This window comes from Nelumbo nucifera, chromosome 1 (genome assembly GCF_055504915.1).
Source record: "Nelumbo nucifera cultivar China Antique chromosome 1, China Antique-T2T, whole genome shotgun sequence".
Lineage (NCBI taxonomy): Eukaryota > Viridiplantae > Streptophyta > Magnoliopsida > Proteales > Nelumbonaceae > Nelumbo > Nelumbo nucifera.
Window position 1 is genome coordinate 182,912,086 of NC_142649.1, and position 18,585 is coordinate 182,930,670.

The window sequence follows — 18,585 nt, forward strand, 5'->3', positions numbered from 1 at the left end:
GCCTAGGAGTTTCTGATTACTTCTTGAAGGCTGAACTCAGTGTATTGTCTTCTTGTGGTCGGCTGAACTCTGTTTAGGGTGTTTACATGATGTACTCCTCAGAGTTTGAAAACAAAAGTGGTGCCGAATATGGATTGGTTCAGGGAACTCAAAATGATTCCTTATTGACTGTGACCACAGTTAAACTAGATGGAACTAATTATTTGGCATGGTCACAATCAGTAAAGATTCATGTTTGTAGTAGAGAAAAGTGGGGGTTCATTTCTGGGAGTAAGAAGGCTCCCCCAGAAGATGATCCATCCTACGAGAAGTGGATGCAAGAAAATTACACTGTCATTGGGTGGCTTGTGAACTCAATGCAGCCGCATATCAGCCAACACTACCTATGGATGAATTCAGCAAAAGAAATTTGGGACAGTGTTGCGGAAACCTATTCACAAAAACTCAATGTGGCCCGGGCATATAAATTGAGAAGTGATGTAAAGAATTTAAGACAAGGGGAGAAACCTCTTGCTGTATATTTCTCAACCCTGAAGTCCTTATGGCAAGAGATTGACCTAATAGAAGCTGTACCTTGGGACACCACCAATGATGCAGAGACCTACAGAAAATTGGTTGAAAGGAACAGGGTATTTGAGTTCTTAACTGGACTAAACCCAGAATATGATATCACAAAACAGAATATTCTTTTCAAGGAGTGTGTCTCTTTGTCACAAGCTTATGCATTGGTGAGTAGTGAAGAGAGCAGAAGGGCTGTTCAGGTTCAAGGGGCTGATATGAATGATCACTTTGCCAATATGGGGATTAAACCCAAAGGGAATGCTGGAACTTCTGGTGGCATAGGAAAGAAAGAAGTTATATGTGAGTACTGCAAGAAGTCAGCACACCAAAGATAAGTGCTGGAAATTACATCCTAATCTTGTTCCCAGTCGGTTTCAGAAAAAATATGATAGTAAAAGATCAGGAAGTGCAAATGTAGCTGCCGGGCCAGATAGTGAAGAAATGTTTGCTTCTGCACAGTTGGCAGCCATGAGAGCAGAATATGAAAAGTTTGGGAAGATGATCAGTCAGCTGAGTGATGTGACCTCTTCTTCCAACCCTTCAGGAAATTCTTCTACTGCTTCAGCATTTGCTCATTCAGGTATAATGGCTTCTGCCAATCATGCTACCACTTCAGGTAATCTCAAGATCCCTTGGATTATTGACTCGGGTGCTTCTAACCATATGACTAATCTTTCTACCCTATTTGTTTCATATGACTTGCTCCCTGGACGTGATAAAATCACTTTAGCTGATGGTTCACTTGCCCCTATCTCTGGTAAGGGAACCATCAAGGCTACGGATTCCTTGTTCCTACCTTCTGCCCTTCATGTACCTAAACTAAATACAAATTTGTTGTCTGTAAGCAGTTTAACCAAATCACTAAACTGTTGTGTAATCTTCTTTCCTTCCTACTGTGTTTTTCAGGATCTGGAGTCTTAGAAGGTGATTGGGAGTGGCCATGAGGCGAACGGAATATACCTGCTTGATACCCCGGAACAATGCACTGATCATCTTGGGAATGCTGCTCTTGGATCTGTTTCTTCAGAGTCTGTTAGTCGGATTATGTTGTGTCATCGTCGTTTTGGTCATCTGTCTTTTTCTGCCTTGAGTCATCTTTTCCCTGAACTGTTTAAGGGAATTAGTTTGTCTAGTCTTCATTGTGAGTTTTGTGAATTGTCAAAGCATTGTAGAAACAATTATCCTTTGAGCAATAAAAGATCTTATTTTCCTTTTAATATTGTGCACTCTGATGTGTGGGGGCCTTACCACTTACCTTCCATGGGTGGCTATAAATATTTTATCCTGTTTATTGATGATTTTTTTCGGTTCACTTGGATATTCCTGATGAAATCCCGTGATGAAGTTCCAAGACTTGTAAGACAATTCTATGAATTTGTTTTAACCCAATTTGATACCAGGATTAAAATCTTCAGATCTGACAATGCAAAAGAATACTTTGAGAAAAACCTATCCTGCTATTTCTCTGACATGGGGGTTATTCATCAAAGCTCATGTGCTAGGACCCCAGAACAGAATGGGGTTGCTGAGAGGAAAAATAGGCATATTGTTGAAGTTGCAAGAAGTATCTTATTTGCCTCACATGTTCCTACCAGGTTTTGGGGTGATGCTGTTCTTACTGCTACCTATCTTATAAACTGTATGCCATCCAGGGTTTTGGGGTTTAAGTCTCCCTTCAATCTTCTTCATCCAGACAAGGACCTTTTTCCTATTCCTATTCGGGTCTTTGGCTGCACCTGTTATGTACATGTTCCAAGTGTCCAAAGGCATAAATTTGAACCAAAAGCTCAAAAGTGTATCTTCCTTGGTTATTCCCCCACACAGAAGGGTTATTGTTGTTTTGATCCAAAGTCTGGCAATCGGTATGTCTCAATGGATGTCACCTTTGATGAGCTTTCCCCCTTTTATGGTTCCTCTCCAGAAGGACATTGTCCATAGGGGGAGGATTTGTCACAGGTGTTTGCTCTTCCTCTTCCTGTCCCTGTTGAGTCTCTTGATGTGTCTGCTTCTCCTTCAAATGCATCAAGGGTGGATCAGTCGTTCCTTTCCCCTTGTCCCAGTACTCTACCTCCTCGTCCTATCCTCAACCCCAAGGTGTATCAAAGGCAAAGATCCAGAAATGTGCAGGTTGTTTCTCCTACAACACATGGGCCTCATACACTTCCAGTCACAGAAGAGACAACAGGTACTGTTTTAGCATCTTTGGATTCATCCTTCCCTGATCTTGATATTCCCATCGCTGTTAGGAAAGGAAAACGGAAGTGCACTGCACACTGCATTTCCAAGCACCTTTCTTATAGTTTGCTTTCACCTCCATACTTTGCCTATCTCTCTTCTGTTGCTTCTCATCCTATTCCCAGGTCTGTGTCAGAAGCTCTTAAGATTCCAGAGTGGAGGGATGCTATGAGATCTGAAATCGATGCCCTATACAAGAATGACACATGGGAAGTGGTGGATTTGCCTGAAGGGAAGGATCCAGCCGGTTGCAAGTGGGTCTTTACTATCAAATACCAAGCTGATGGCACTATTGAAAGGTACAAGGCCAGGCTGGTTGCAAAAGGCTATACACAAACATATGGGATTGATTATTTAGAGACCTTTGTACCTGTTGCCAAGATGACATCTGTGAGGGTTCTTCTATCTTTAGCTGCTCACTTTGACTGGCCTCTTTATCAATTGGATGTGAAGAATGCATTTCTGAATGGTGAATTACATGAGGAGGTTTATATGTCTCTTCCTCCAGGGATGTATGGAACTGATATGAAAGGAAAGGTATGCAGGCTGAAGAAATCTCTTTATGGACTAAAACAGTCCCCTAGAGCATGGTTTGAGAGATCTAGAACAGCACTTGTTAACTTTGGTTATGTGCAGACACAGTCCGATTATACTCTTTTTGTGAAGAGGAGTGGACCTCTGGCAGTATACCTCATTGTGTATGTAGATGATATTGTAGTGATTGGTAATGATGTTTTAGGAATTCATGATCTAAAATCTTTTCTCCATACAGAGTTTGAGATTAAAGATTTGGGGGACTTGAGATACTTTCTTGGTATAGAAGTGGCTCGATCCAAGGATGGGATTCTTATCTCCCAAAGGAAGTATGTTCTTGACTTGCTCTCCGAGACTGGAAAGATGGGTGCTAGACCAGTTGCTACTCCTATTGATATGAGTCATAAACTCTCAGCCTCAGAAGGGACATTGTTAGAAGACAAATGAATCTTTCAGAGACTTCTTGGGAAACTTTTGTATCTATGCATGACTCGGCTAGATATTGCATATGTAGTCAGTTGCATTAGCCAATTCACACATGCTCCCCGAGACACTCATCTGGCAGCAGCAAAGAGAATCCTATGTTATTTGAAGGGCTCCCCAGGAGAAGGTATTCTGTTTGCCAAGCATGGTCATATGAAACTTGAAGCCTACACCGATGCTGACTGGGCCGGAAACATTGATGACAGAAGATCTACTTCTGGGTATTGCAGCTTGGTGGCTGGTAATGTTGTTTCTTGGAGAAGCAAGAAACAATCGGTTGTTGCTCGGTCCTCTGCTGAAGTAGAATACAGGGCCATGGCACATGGAGTTTCTGAATTATTATGGCTAAAATCATTGATGGAAGAACTTGGAGTTGAATATGACAAGCCAATGATGTTGTACTGTGATAATCAGACTGCCATCAACATTGCTCACAACCCAGTGCAACATAATAGAACCAAGCATATTGAAGTTGATCGACACTTCATTAGGGAAATGATCTCTTCGGGTGAAGTGTGTCTTCCTTTCATCACATTTGAAGGACAGTTGGCAGATTTTCTCACCAAAGGCATTCCCAAGGCAAAACTTCAGCATGATACCAGCAAGTTTGGCATGATTGACATCTATGCTTAGCTTGAGGGGGAGTGTAGAGAAGATGGGCCGAATGGCCCATAGGTTGTTTATTCTTTCTTGTTATTTATGTTTCTTTTCTGTAATGGGCCTTATTCTGGGCCCATCCTGTCTATATTAAGTTCTTTGTAAATTCTTGCTCACCTAAGGGCCTCCTTGTAATTATTCAAATATATCTTAAAGAATGTTAGGGTGCTGAGAGAGAGTAGGTTCGAAACTCTCATTCTCAGACCCTCATTGTTGAACTCTCAAGCTCTCCTCTCTTCAGTTTTCTTCAATTCCAAAACGTTTTTGGCTTGAGGCCGTCCTTTGTTCTACATACCTCATTAACCGAATGCCCTCTCGTTGGTTAGAGTACAAAGCCCCACATCAGCTTCTCTTTCCTAAGGCCCCTCTTCTTTCTATTCCTCCTCGTGTTTTTGGTTGTCGGTGCTTTGTCCAAAACCTATCTCCCACCCGGGGGAAATTAGGCTCTCGTGCTATCCCGTGCATATTTCTTGGCTACTCATTCTCTCAGAAAGGGTATCATTGCTTTGATCCTATTTCTCAGAAATTCTATGTCTCCATGGATGTTACCTTTTTTGAGGATGAGCCCTTTTTTCCTGTTTCTCCTCAGGGGGAGTGTAGACATGAGGAGAAACTGGTTCAACTGCCTCCTTTTCCTACTCCTTCTCCCCCTTCTCTTTCTGATCCTCCACCTTTCCGTGTTTTTTCTCGTCGTCGTAAAGGCAACTAGGTTCAAGTGTTGTGGAGAATCCAGAAGCCGTACCTCAAATGCCATCAAATTCCTTGGGGGAAGATCATACTCACTCAGGTAACTTGACTCCCAACCTCCCTATTGCTAATGATCTTAACATTCCCATTGCCCACAGGAAAGGTGTTAGGTCGTGCACCACTAAACACCCCATTTCCAACTTTGTTTCCTATGAGAAAATCTCACCTTCATTTCGTGCTTTTCTTACCTCCATTAACAGTATCCCTATTCCCAAGAATGTGGCAGAAGCTCTCTCAGTACCAGAATGGACGAAGGCCATGAAGGAAGAAATTGATGCTCTTCATAAGAATGACACGTGGGAACTTGTTGATCTCCCTAAGGGGAAGGATCCAATTGGATGTAAATAGATGTTCACTGTTAAGCATGGGGCTGATGGAACCGTGGAGAGGTATAAAGCTCGTTTAGTGGCGAAGGGTTTTACTCAAGTATATGGGGTTGATTATGCTAAAACCTTTGCCCCTGTTGCCAAAATGAACTCTATTAGAGTCCTTTTTTCTCTTGCTGCCAATCTGAATTGGGATCTACATCAGCTTGACATCAAGAATGCCTTCTTGAATGGTGACCTTGAAGAGGAAGTTTATATGGTTCAACCCCCCGGTTTTTTGGCTTAAGGAAGTGAACAAAAGGTGTGCAAGTTGAAGAAGTCTTTATATGGGCTGAAACAATCTCCAAGAGCTTGGTTCAGTAGATTTCATACTGCAGTTCAGCAGAGGGGATACAAGCAATGTCAGTTAGATCACACACTGTTTGTAAAAAGAGTAGAAGGTAAAATGGCTGCCCTAATAGTATATGTGGATGACATAATTGTTACTGATGACTGGAAGGATGAAATTCAAAGTTTGAAGGACTTCCTTGCCACTCAGTTCGAAGTGAAAGATCTAGGACCCGCCAAATACTTCCTTGGAATTGAGGTTGTCCGATCAAAAAAGGGTATTTTCATCTCCCAAAGGAAATATGTCCTAGATTTGCTTAAGGACACTGGAAAGATTGGGGCTAAACCAGTTGACTCTCCCATTGACCCCAACCACAAGTTAAGTGACAGCCAAGGTGAACCTCTTAAGGATGTGAAGCAATTTCAGAGGCTTGTAGGGAGACTGTTGTACCTCTCTATGACTCGTCCAGACATAGCATATGCTGTTGGTGTCCTCAACCAGTTCATGCATGCACCTAGGTTCACTCATCTTGAAGCAGCGGAGAGAATACTGCGGTATCTTAAGAAGTTCCCGGGTGCTGGCTTATTATTTCAGACACATGGACATTTGAGAGTTGAAATTTACACAGATGCGGATTGGCAGAAAGTCTACTAGTGGTTACCGCACCTTTGTGGGAGGGAACCTTGTTACTTGGAGGAGTAAGAAGCAAACCGTGGTAGCTAGATCCAATGCTGAAGCTGAGTACCGTGCAATGGCACACGGAGTAGCCGAAGGTACGTGGATAAAGAATTTATTGGGAGAGTTGTGTTTTCTAGTTGATAAACCCATGACTCTACTCTGTGACAACAAGGAAGCTATAAGTATCGCTGCCAACCCGATACTACATGATAGAACAAAGCACATTGAAGTTGATAAGCACTTTATCAGAGAGAAAATCATCACAGGCGAAGTATGCACTCCATACATCAGCTCTGAAGACCAACTAGCAGACATCTTTACAAAAGGGCTAAACCATTCCAGACACCAAGGTCTCTGTGACAAGTTGGGCATGATTGATATCTATGCCTCAACTTGAGGGGAGTTTTGACAGGTGTATTATATGTACTGTACACAGGTTTAGTACCCGCAGGGGTATTTTTGTAATTTTGCAGACCTATTGTGTTGTACGGCCAGTATAGTATAAATACAATGCTTCACTCGACTGAAGCAGTTATTTTGAGGCCTCAACTCAGTTGCCTCTTCTTCTTCTTCCTTCCTCCTTTCTTCTTCTCCTTCTTCTCCTGCTCAACAAGAACCAAGCTAGCCATCTTTAAAAGGAAGTGAGCCTGAAAGCTTAATGGGCTTAAAGCCCATTCCGAACTGGGTTAATTGGATTAATTAAATAGGGGCGAATCTGGGTATGGATTAGCAGATAAGGATAAGAGGATAACTCTTATCCACTTGAAGAGTCCAGATCCAAATAGAAATTTGGATCAGGGAACTCCTAATTTGATTAGGAATAGCTGATCTTGATCTGTAGATAAGATAAGGGATTATCCTTATCACTTAAAGAGTTCAAATCCAAATAAAGATTTGGATCAAAAGACTCCTAATCAGATTAGGAGGTCATCTATTTAAGGCTATAAATAGAGAGCAGGGCAGATCTAAAAGACACACACAACACAGAAGACAACTCAGTTTGACTGTTTCTACCTTTAGTTCGTTCTCTCCCTGCTCTTGCTGCTCCACCCTGTTCGATCTCCATTTCTTGGAACTGATAAAGATTTGATCTTGATATTGTTTCTTGGTAGAAGAAACAATTCTGAAGTTGTGCTCACTACCCCATTCGATTCTTGTTGAAAAATCAAAGGTTCTTGGTGAAGAACTATCTACTGATCCTACCTCATTCTAAGTTGTGTCATAATCAGTGGAGGGAGGATTTGGTACACTCTTTGGGCGTGAACACCTGCATTGAGAGGAGTAGTTTTGCGTGGATTCCGTATCAGGTATACCTCTCCCCAATCTTGGTTTCAGATTTGGTCCGGTTTGGTTACAAGAATGAACCTTGAAAATGCAGTTTTCTAAATTGGGAATACGATTCCCGGATGGGAGAAAAGAAATTTTTGAAATTCCGCCCAACCATCCTGCAGGGTTCGGCCATCCATACGATGGATATCCCATCTCTTTAGTGGTATCTGAGCCAGTTTCAAGTCTTGAACCAAATTAGATCAGATCTGTATCTGTGCAAATGGGTAGAAGGTGTTCTGCCCGATTTGCGCAGTTAGCATTTTTTCTGGGAATTGGTTCCCAGATTATGTGCGGATGATCTCGAAAATAAATCTTTATTGTTCTGTTATATTTATAGAATTGTTCTGTGAATGTTTCTTGAATATTTGGGCTGCACGTGTGATGAAGATCGAATCTTTCTGGTGCCAAGATTGGGGCACCCTGCTATTTCTTTTCTATTCAATTTGGTCTGTAAATAGATTTTTTTTTTTTTTTAGACAAATTGTATAGGAATTCAATGTGATGTAATAATAGAAAAAATTAGGTTTTTCTATTTTATTTTCATCTGGAGATTGCTGGAGTGCGCAACAGAGGAGAAGATTTCGTAGAAAGAAGTTCTGCGATCCGCGATTTTGCAGATATCGATTCTGCAATCCGCGATTAATTTTTCTTTGCAGGTTTGCAGGATGTCCAAGAAAATCACAGTGCATCCCTCTGATTTTATTTTCTTGATAATGTTGATTATCTGGATTTAATTTATTTTCCAGATCATTATTCTTGAATTAAATCTTGAACCAAACACCAAAACTTGGGCCGATTTGAACCAGATTTGGTCCAAATTGGTTGGACCAAATTCTTGGTTTGATGGGGTTGGTTTTTCTAACCCAAATTCGATTTCGGCCAGAGGGTTGATGGGCCCACTTCAAGTTTTAATTTGGCCCACCTCTGTAAAACCCAGTTTTAATATGTTAAAACTGCATCAGCCTTGATTCAGCTATATGGGCCAAACTACTTTTGCAATTCAGCCCATATACCTAAATAATGCTATTTGATAATATTATGGGCTCTTTTGGGCTGATACTGATTTAACCTAATTAATTTAGGGTTTTATAGATATTTTTTTTGATTGATTGGATCAATTTGTTTCATGCATGAGATGTATGAATGTGTGATGTGCTACGTACTTGGGCCATAAGCACTTGGCCCATGTTAATTCAGTAGTGGCTCTTTCGCACACCATGGGTGAATGCACATCATTGCCATGGTGTCCATAAGATCATTAGATGATCTCTCTGATTGATGGGCCCCACATCAGTTTCCACCCCAAGAGGAACCGTGCGGAACCCTAGCCGTTTAGGTTCCATTTAAATCTGGCTTTGAGAAAGTCAGTGGGAGCCACTTTGGTTTAATCTAAATAAAAGTAGGGCGTAATTATTTGTTCCCTCCAATGAAATATAAGTGCATGTGATAGGGAGATTCATATGATGAACTCTCTAAAGGCCTTCCATCATTAGCATGAAGATGGATCATTCAGTAATGAGGAGATGCACCATAAAATTGGGCTATCCATTTGCTATTAGATCTGTTGGATTGTTTCATAAGATGATAGGGGCATCATAGATCAATGTGAGAGGGGCCTATCCTAAAATTGAAGACTCTCTCACGGTACCTTGGCGTTCACGAATATGATGGGTAAGCACTTACTGAACAGAAAGGTTTAACCTAAAATGGTAATGAACGTTGTCTGACAGAGGCCAAAGGGAAAGCTCATAAGATGAGTGGATATGATCCTTCACAGAAGGTGGTGGGGTTATGCAGCTGAAACAGTTGGTTCCATGCACTATATGTGGTTTCCCACATTTCTAGAGACATTTTGCAGTCTCCGTCACTGAGATAGGAGGGAAATCTCAGAGATGAACAAATGGAAATGGAATATAGATTTAAAGCCATTTCTATGTAGATAACATTAATCAAATCAGGTTGTGGACTAATATTTGCTTTGCCTTTTATCAGAAATGGCAAACGGACAATTCGCCAAACTACGATAATAATTTTAAGGGCCCAAATTACGTTGACTGGTTTTGTAACCTTATGCTGGTTCTGACATTCGAGAAATTGGACAAAATTGCTAAGAACCCTGCTCCGGATCGTTCGGGTGATAGGGCTTCTGAGGCCCGAAGGAGTGAATATCAAGAATGGGAGGAGAAAAACTCTCTTGCTCGGTGCTACATCATAGCCTCCTTAGACAATCAGATACAACGATAGTTCGATCAGATCGAAGTGTTCAAGGATATCTTGGATAATCTAAGGACCATGTATGAAGAAAAGAATCGTTCTACTCGTCAAAAGGTCCTAAAGCAGTTTATGACCGCACAAATGTCCAAGAACCAGCTAGTTCATGACCATTGTCTTAAGATGATGGGATACATTAATGAACTAGAGGCTCTTGGATCTGGGCTAGATCATGTCACCAAAGTTGATGCCATTTTGAACTCTTTGCCTCATTCTTTCAATCAATTCATAATGAACTATAATATGAACAAGCTAAATGTTATCCTTCAGGAACTCAACAATATGTTGCAGAGAGCCGAATAACTGATAAAGAAGGATGAACCCATAGCCATGCTTGTTGAAGGTGGCAAATCAACAAGAAGAAGAGGAAGGCAAAGAAGAAACCTCAGAAGAAAACTAGCAAGCCTAAAAAGCAGAAGAAGGACAAGGCATCGGATGCCTGTCACTTCTACAAGCTGACCGGCCACTGGAAGAGGAGTTGTCCTCAGTACCTGGAGACCAAGAAACAAGGTAATTTCGAATCCTTTGTCGTAGAGACCAATATGTTGGTCACTTATGCTTTTTGGTGTATTGACTCCGGGGCTTCTACTCATGCATGTAATACATTGCAGGGGTTCAGGACAAGTAAAAGATTGAGTGACGGAGAAGTGATTCTTTACTTGGGGACTTCTGCAAATGTTGCAGCTACAGCCATAGGAACTATAGAATTGTATTTCAGAGAAGGGATTATTACATTAAAAGATTGTCTTATGTACCCAATTTGAGAAGAAATCTGATTTCGGTTTCAAAACTGTGTGAGGATGGTTATTTTTTTTCTTTTTAGCAATGTGATTACTAATAAAAGGAATAACAAATTCCTCTTATATGGAGAACTTGGGAATGGTCTCCATGTTTTCCATCCTTATATGGAAACAAATATAACCGAAACTACGTCGGATAATATCCCTAAGAAAAGAACTCGTGATACAGTTAATCCCACATGCCTGTGGCATTACCGACTTGGCCACATTAACGTAGATCGTATCACAAGATTGGTAAAGGATGGTCCTTTGGATTTTCTAACTGTAGAAGATCTTCCAACCTGTGAACCTTGCCTTTAGGGTAAGATGACGAAACCGCCATTCACCAGTAAGCCTGAAAGATCAACAAGCACGCTTGACCTTATACATATTGATGTATGTGGTCCCATGAATGTTAGGACACGTAACCAACACGTTTATTTCATAACATTTACCGATGATCACTCACGGTATGGTTACGTGTACCTAATGAGACACAAGTCTGAATCCTTTGAAAAGTTCAAAGATTTCAGACATGAGGTTGAGAAACAGTTAGGGAGACACATTAAGGCCATTCGATCAGATCGAGGAGGCGAATCTCTCTGACGAAATCAGAGACTACTTAAAGGAAAATGGGATAGTATCACAACTAACTCCTCCTGCTACACCACAGTTAAACGGTGTGTTGGAAAGGAGGAACTAGACTTTATTGGATATGGTCCGACCACTTTTCGTCCACTCGGAATTACCTACATCCTTTTGGGAATACGCATTAGAGACTGCGATATACGTGCTGAACAGGGTTCCATCCAAATTCGTTTCGAAGACTCCTTATGAGCTTTGGACCGACAAGAAACCAAGTGTGAGACACTTGAAGATTTGGGGTTGTCTAGCACATGTTAAAAGAACAAGTGCTGTCAAATTGGAATCTAAAACCGGCCGTTGCCTATTTGTAGGTTACCCCAAAGGCTCTGTCGGGTATATATTCTGACCCAGGAGAACAGAAAGTGTTCTGTAGTCGAAATGCCAATTTCTTGGAGGAAGATTACATCTTGAACAATCATCGTCAGGAAGTTGTTCTTGATGAGGAGAGTTTAGGGGTAGTGGGAAATGTTCCACAAGCTCCAGATAATAACCAACCTGGAAGATCTACCCGGGTTTCCAGGCCTCCAATTTGTTACGGCTATGACCAAGAAAGTTACTTGGTGGAAGCCACGACAAGTGAGGAGGATCCCGTGACTTATACGGAAGCTATGTTGGACATAGATTCCTTGAAGTGGGTAGATGTCATGGGAGCTAAGATGGACTCAATGGAGACCAATGGAGTATGGACTCTAGTAGATCCGCCCCCTGGGGTAAAAGCAATTGGTTGCAAATGGATCTATAAGAGGAAGAAGGGCCTTGATGGTAAGGTTGAGACCTACAAGGCTCATCTTGTGGCGAAAGGGTACACTCGGAAAGAGGGAATCGACTATGAGGAAACCCTTTTGCCCATGGCTATGCTTAAATCCATTAGGGTCCTTCTAGTTGTAGCAACATACCATGACTACGAGATTTGGCAAATGGGTGTCAAAACCGCGTTCCTGAATGGAGATCTTACTGAAGATATCTATATGCAGCAACCGCAAGGGTTCATAGCTGCAGGTCAAGAACACATGGTATGTAAACTTAATCGATTCATATATGGACTTAAGCAAGCTTCTAGGAGTTGGAACATCCAGTTTGACTCTACCGTCAAACAATTTGACTTTGAACAGAATCCGGATGAACCCTGTGTTTACAGGAAGACCAGTGGGGATAAGGTTATGTTCTTGGTTCTATATGTAGACGAAATTCTACTCATTGGGAATGATGTAGGAATGTTGACTACGGTGAAAGTGTGGCTTTCACAACAATTCTCCATGAAAGATCTTGGAGAAGCCTCTTATATCTTGGGACTTCGACTCTATAGAGATAGATCGAAGAGGATAATAGGATTATCGCAGTCTACTTACATTGACAAAATAATCAAGAGATATAGTATGGAGAACTCCAAGAAAGGAAATTGAGGGCATGAATGTCTCCCAAGACACCTGAGGAGAGTGAGGGCATGAAGTTCCCTATGCCTCTGCCGTAGGGGGCATCATTTATGCCATGCTGTGCACTCGGCCAGACATTGCTCAGGCCGTGAGTATGATAAGTAGATACCAATCTAACATAGGACAAGAGAATTGGACCGCTGTGAAAAACATACTGAAATACCTTTGAAGGACAAAAGAGTTTTGTTTGGTATTCGATGGTAGTTCACTACAGATCCTTGGGTATACCGATGCTGATTTCCAGTCAGACGCAGATGATAAAAAGTCTACATTTGGATACATCTTTACGATGGGGTCCTGTGCAGTTAGCTGGAAAAGCAACAAACAAGGGTCCATTGTAGATTCCACAACCGAGGCCGAGTACATTGCCGCAAGTGAAGCTGCCAAGGAAGCCGTCTGGATGAAAAAGTTCATTCAGGAATTAGGAGTCGTCCCGTCCAGCACATCACCCATTCCACTGGTTAGACTCGATTATAGTACTGCACTAGGTGTCAGATTGGGCTGTCTTTGATATGCCAATCAGTGAGATCCTTAGCGGGGGTCAAAACCTGGGTATGTTGGGACAGTCCGAGAATTCATCCGAGTTGCTTAGTTGAGATCTAATACCATATTATGATTCGGCCTGCCCTTGAGTCTTGTTAGTCTGATAACAGTCAAGAAGAGAGAAGAAGAAGAAAGAAATAAAGAGAGAGAGAAAGGAGAAGAAAAGAAGAGAAGAAAGGGAGAGAAAGTTCTAGTTCAAATGAGAAAAAAGATTACTTCTCTCATTGGGTCAGATGTGTTTTATATTACTAACATAATGGAAAAGACACATGTGCCCCTACTTAAGTGAGGGACAATAGTTCTAACATAAGCATAAAGACAGAAATACCCCTACATACTTGACATTAACAGGGGTACTTCTCTAGATACTTGTCCCTAGGGGGACTTCTCTAGATTTTACAATCAAAACCTACTGCTGTTGCTGCAATATATAATGAGATTCATGATAAATCTTAACCAGTTGGCCTAACTGGTTAGAGAAATTTTCTTGTGGGCTTTTTTTCAAGGCATTTTTTTGCAAGACATGATTGTGGTTTTGTACAGGTGGAAAGCTGGGAAAAGATATTTGAGGGGCAGATTGTAGTAAATCATATATAAATACAAGTTTTCAAAACATGAAAAAAAAAAAGAAAATTGCCCCCTTCCCCTTGCACCCCTTCGATCTGATTTGGTTCTATGTTTAAAACAGTAGATCAATGAAGTATATGGAATTACCTCACAACCAATACATACTACATCCCTATTATATATGTATGCCATCCATATTATCAAAACTCAGATTAGTCTAATCTTTTGCAGTTCCACATATTTTCAATGTTGGATGCTCAGTTTCAAACATTGACCTTTACTATAGGAGAACATATTTATGTAACCTTATGTCTTCATTGAGGACCATATCACAAACCACAGGAGCTCGGGTGATTTTGAGTCTCTTTCTTAAGATTAGCCTCCCAATATGGTCCCTACTAGACTTGTTCATGGGCCGGGTAGCCCGATGGCCCGGCCCGCACCCCGGTTGGGCTTGGTCATGTAATTAGGCTCGCGGGCCTGACCTCGGGCCTAACACAGTAAGCCCGACTGTGTTTCGGGCTGGGCTCGGGATTTGTCAAAAAAGCCCGGCCCGACTCAGCATTATATATTTTATAAAATATATAATATGTATTTTATATATTATATAAAATATATAATATTTATTAAAATATATATTTATAATTTAATATATATATTTTTTATTCTTTTCTTTATAATTTCTCTCTCTCTCTCTCTCTATTCAGTCGCTTCAGCAGTAGTAATAGTAATAGTATGGGCTAAATTTCGGGCTCGGCCCTAGGCCCGGGCTTCGGGCTTTTTATTTGGGCCGGGCTCGGGCCCAAGTTGTAGGCCCGATGGTTGGGTCGGGCTTGGGCTTGGGCCTTAAAAAATTTGTTAATACAGAGTGAAAGCCCGACCAGGCCCATGAACAGGTCTAGTCCCTACCTAGGAGAGTTGTTGGGAACATAGTTGTCAAGGCGATGCCTAGGCAGGCACCTAGGTGATGCCTAGGCAACAAGGCACCCTTGGAGATTAATTTTTTGAGATTAATTTATAAAGTAAACATGAATAAACTAAAATATTCATTTTGTGTGCTTATATACTAATTTATTTCTATTACTTTCTTATTTGTTTGGGTTTAATCAACACAAACATTGCTGAATGCTGTATTGAACCCTCAAAGACTTCAAAACCTGAACCAATAAGTAAAGAAGAACTTGAAATTTTGTCTAATCTTCTTCTTATTTAACTATAACAAAAATACCCCTATATTTTTTGAAATTTCTTTTCTTTCTTATTTTTCTTTTCATAAATATGTTGATTTTCTATACTTTATTATGAAGTTCATACTTTTATTATGAAAATTATGGATAGCTATTAAGGAAATTTGGTTATGGAACCTTGGGAACTACTCTAGGATAGAAGTCTTTTACTTATAAAAAAATCCATTGCCTAGGCACCCTCCTGTTGCATAGACTTGCTTTGGCACCTTGAAAACTATGGTTGGGAAAGCCAGGAGACTTGATTGGTGGAAATTCTATGATGTTTCTTGCTTGTTTTTTATCATGACAAAGGCCTAACTACTTTGTTCTTTATCAATCCAGGTTATTGCCATCAAGGATATCATACGACCTCCACGGAAAGAGAACTTCAATGATGTATTCATTGTTTATGAATTAATGGACACTGATCTTCATAAGATAATACGCTCCAACCAACCGTTGACGGATGACCATTGTCAGGTTTGGCTCTGGCATTTTTTTTTTGAAAAGGTAAAGTAATTTTATTGAATATTGAAAGAAGCTACAAACATAGTCCACAAAGGGACTGGCCAGAAAATAACAAGAGCTACAGACACCAAAGGGATTCAGTCCTGAGTTTCTGGAATACATTTACATGGTTAAATACTGGATTAACAACAACACAAGAAACCAATGTACTGACTGCATACTGCACAATTTCATCTGAACTTTTCTTTTTGTTACAGATTATTCTGTTATTCATTTTAGTCCAAATGGACCAGAGTACAGCTGCCAGGATTGTCTTCCACACTGTTAGTGTCAAGTATGTAGGGGTATTTCAGTCTTTATACTTATGTTGAGGTTGCTGATGTGTAATATTTTGTTAGAACTGGTGTCCCTCACTTAAGTAGGGGCACATGTGTTTTTTTCATTATGTTAGTAATATAAAACACATCTGGCCGAATGGGAGAGGTAATTTTTCTCTCATTTGAACCAGACTTTTCTTCTCCTTTCTCTCTCTCTCTCTCTCTTTCTTTCTTCTTTCTTCTTGGCTGTTATCAAACTAACAGAACTCAAGGGCAGGCCGAATCATAATATGGCATTAGAGCTCAACTAAGCAACTCGGATCTGCCCAAATTTCTGTTTTCTATGCACCCAGTCTAGGATTTTCTTTTGGTTTCTTTGCCATCGGTTGGAGATAAGGGAAAGGGCTGAAAAGGTGTGGTCTCCCTCTTCCCTTGGAGGTTTCTATGCCTCTAGGTGTGCTGTTCATGGTCGGTTGCTGTGGTTTCTAAGAAGCCCTCCCCTAATTGATAAAGAGAAGAGGGCTGATTCGTGTGGTGCAGTGGGTGTTTTGTGTGGTTTGATTTTCAGGTGATGAGGTAGAGATTTCTCTGCAATGTTTTTGTTGTGAATCAAATAAGAAGTATGTTTCAGATCGTATGGTGGGATTTCAACTATAGTGTGCTAGGATTTATGCTATTTTCAATGTGATTCGAAGAGGGAGTGGTCCTCATATAGTGGTGAGTTTCAGGTAGACGTGGGATAGGGTTTGTGGTGTAAAGAGTGCAATCTTCAGCAATAACAAGTGCTGAAATCAGTGTGATCAGTGTGTGGTGTGGTCTAGTGTGCAGTGTGCCGAATTCAGCAATAACAAAATTTAGCAATGGGAGACAGAAGTGATAGCAAGTCTAGTGTGATGATACCTACTGACTACCTGAATGTTCAAATGACCTCCATTAAACTGAATGGAGAAAATTATGTACCTTGGGCTAAATCTATAGAAGTTTTCTTAAGGCAAAGAAGAAGGTGAAACACACAAGGGAGGAAAAACCCTCCAGTGATTCTCATGAGTATGATGATTGGGAACAAGAGGATGCACAGATTATCACGTGGTTATGGAATAGTATGGAACCCAAGATTAGTGTAAATTTCATGTTTCTTGACACTACCAAAGATGTGTGGGACCATGCTAAAAAGTTGTATTCTAGTCAAGACAATACAACCAGAGTATATCAGTTGTAATAGGAATACTTTAATCTGCAACAGGGCAATCAAAGTCTTGAGGAGTACTATGCTAGTATGAGAAACATTTGTAATGAGCTGAATGTTTATCACCCCCTCACCTCTGATGTCAAAATTCAGCAACAACAGAGAGAACAACTTGATGTGACTTGATTTTTAGTGGGGCTGAAATCTGAGTATGAACCAGTGCGGGTTCTACTAGGAGGGTCAACTCTCCCTTAGAAGAGGTTTTGCTCGACTTTGGAGGATTTCCATTGAATCTACTGAGAACTTTAATGTTTCCAATAGATCAGCCTTTGCAATATCGAGGGCCGTGGTGTTAGAGGTGGAGCTTGGGGAGCTCAGTCTGGTCGTAGTGGTAGCAGTGGTCCGGTATATGGCCGGAGTGGTGGTGGTGGACCTACATATAACCGTGGTGGTGGTCGTACTGAAGGTAGAGATTTAGGGGGAGCCTGTGGTAGAGGACGCGGTTCGGGTCCGAGGAGGTGTACTCACTGTGGTATGGATGGACATACCATTAATTATTGCTATGACTTGCATGGTCCACCCTCAACTTGGGCCAATCACGCCATGACTAGTGACAACAGCTTCAGACAGGAGAGTCGTTCAGCTGATCAGATGCTTCCTACATCCACAGATGTTCACGGGAAAGAGATGATGAGTGTCCCCTGTGATGAGTATGAGAGGTTTGTCCAATCAACATCTCAGCAGAACACGGCTACTCTCGCACACTCAAGTATGGCTTGTTTGGCATCCACACCTAATCCCTGGATTATTGACTCTGGAGCATCTGATCACATGACTGGAACTCTAGGTGTGTTTTTTTTCCCTCTCTCATTGCTCAACATCACAATCTGTTACCCTTGCTAATGGCTCCACATCCTCCATTTGTAGTGTTGGCAATGTTAACATGCCCCCCTTTCCTTTATCCTTAGTTTTGTATGTCCCTAAATTTCCGTTTAACCTTATGTCTGTTAGTAAGTTGACCAAGTCACTCAATTGCTCTATTACCTTTTACCCTTCTCCGTGTGTTTTTCAGGATCTCAAGATGGGGATGAAGATTGGTGGAGGGCATGAGGCTGGTGGATTGTATTATCTTGACGGTGGTGGAAGAACATCAACAGCTCTCTAGTCATCTCTCTCTCCTCTCCAGTGGCACTGCCGATTCGGTCATCCTTCATTGAAAGTTTTGAAGTCTTTGGTTCTTTCGTTGAGTCAACTTTCTGTTTTAGATTGTGA

The 18,585-nt window shown here is 41.1% G+C and overlaps 1 protein-coding gene across 10 annotated transcripts in view; it reads left to right on the plus strand.

Annotated features, from left to right (window-relative positions):
* Window positions 1-18,585, plus strand: part of LOC104600189 (mitogen-activated protein kinase homolog MMK2-like) — a 63,088-nt gene that overhangs the window by 33,967 nt on the left and 10,536 nt on the right. For 7 of the 10 annotated variants that reach the window (XM_088895527.1, XM_088895531.1, XM_088895524.1 and 4 more), the window contains one exon: window positions 15,685-15,852. The exons of 1 other annotated variant lie outside the window; for it this stretch is intronic. In XM_088895527.1, the coding sequence (XP_088751653.1) occupies window positions 15,685-15,852 (168 nt within the window). The remainder of the gene's footprint in view (window positions 1-15,684; window positions 15,853-18,585) is intronic. 2 more of the 10 variants (XM_088895525.1, XM_088895523.1) reach the window with 1 other exon arrangement.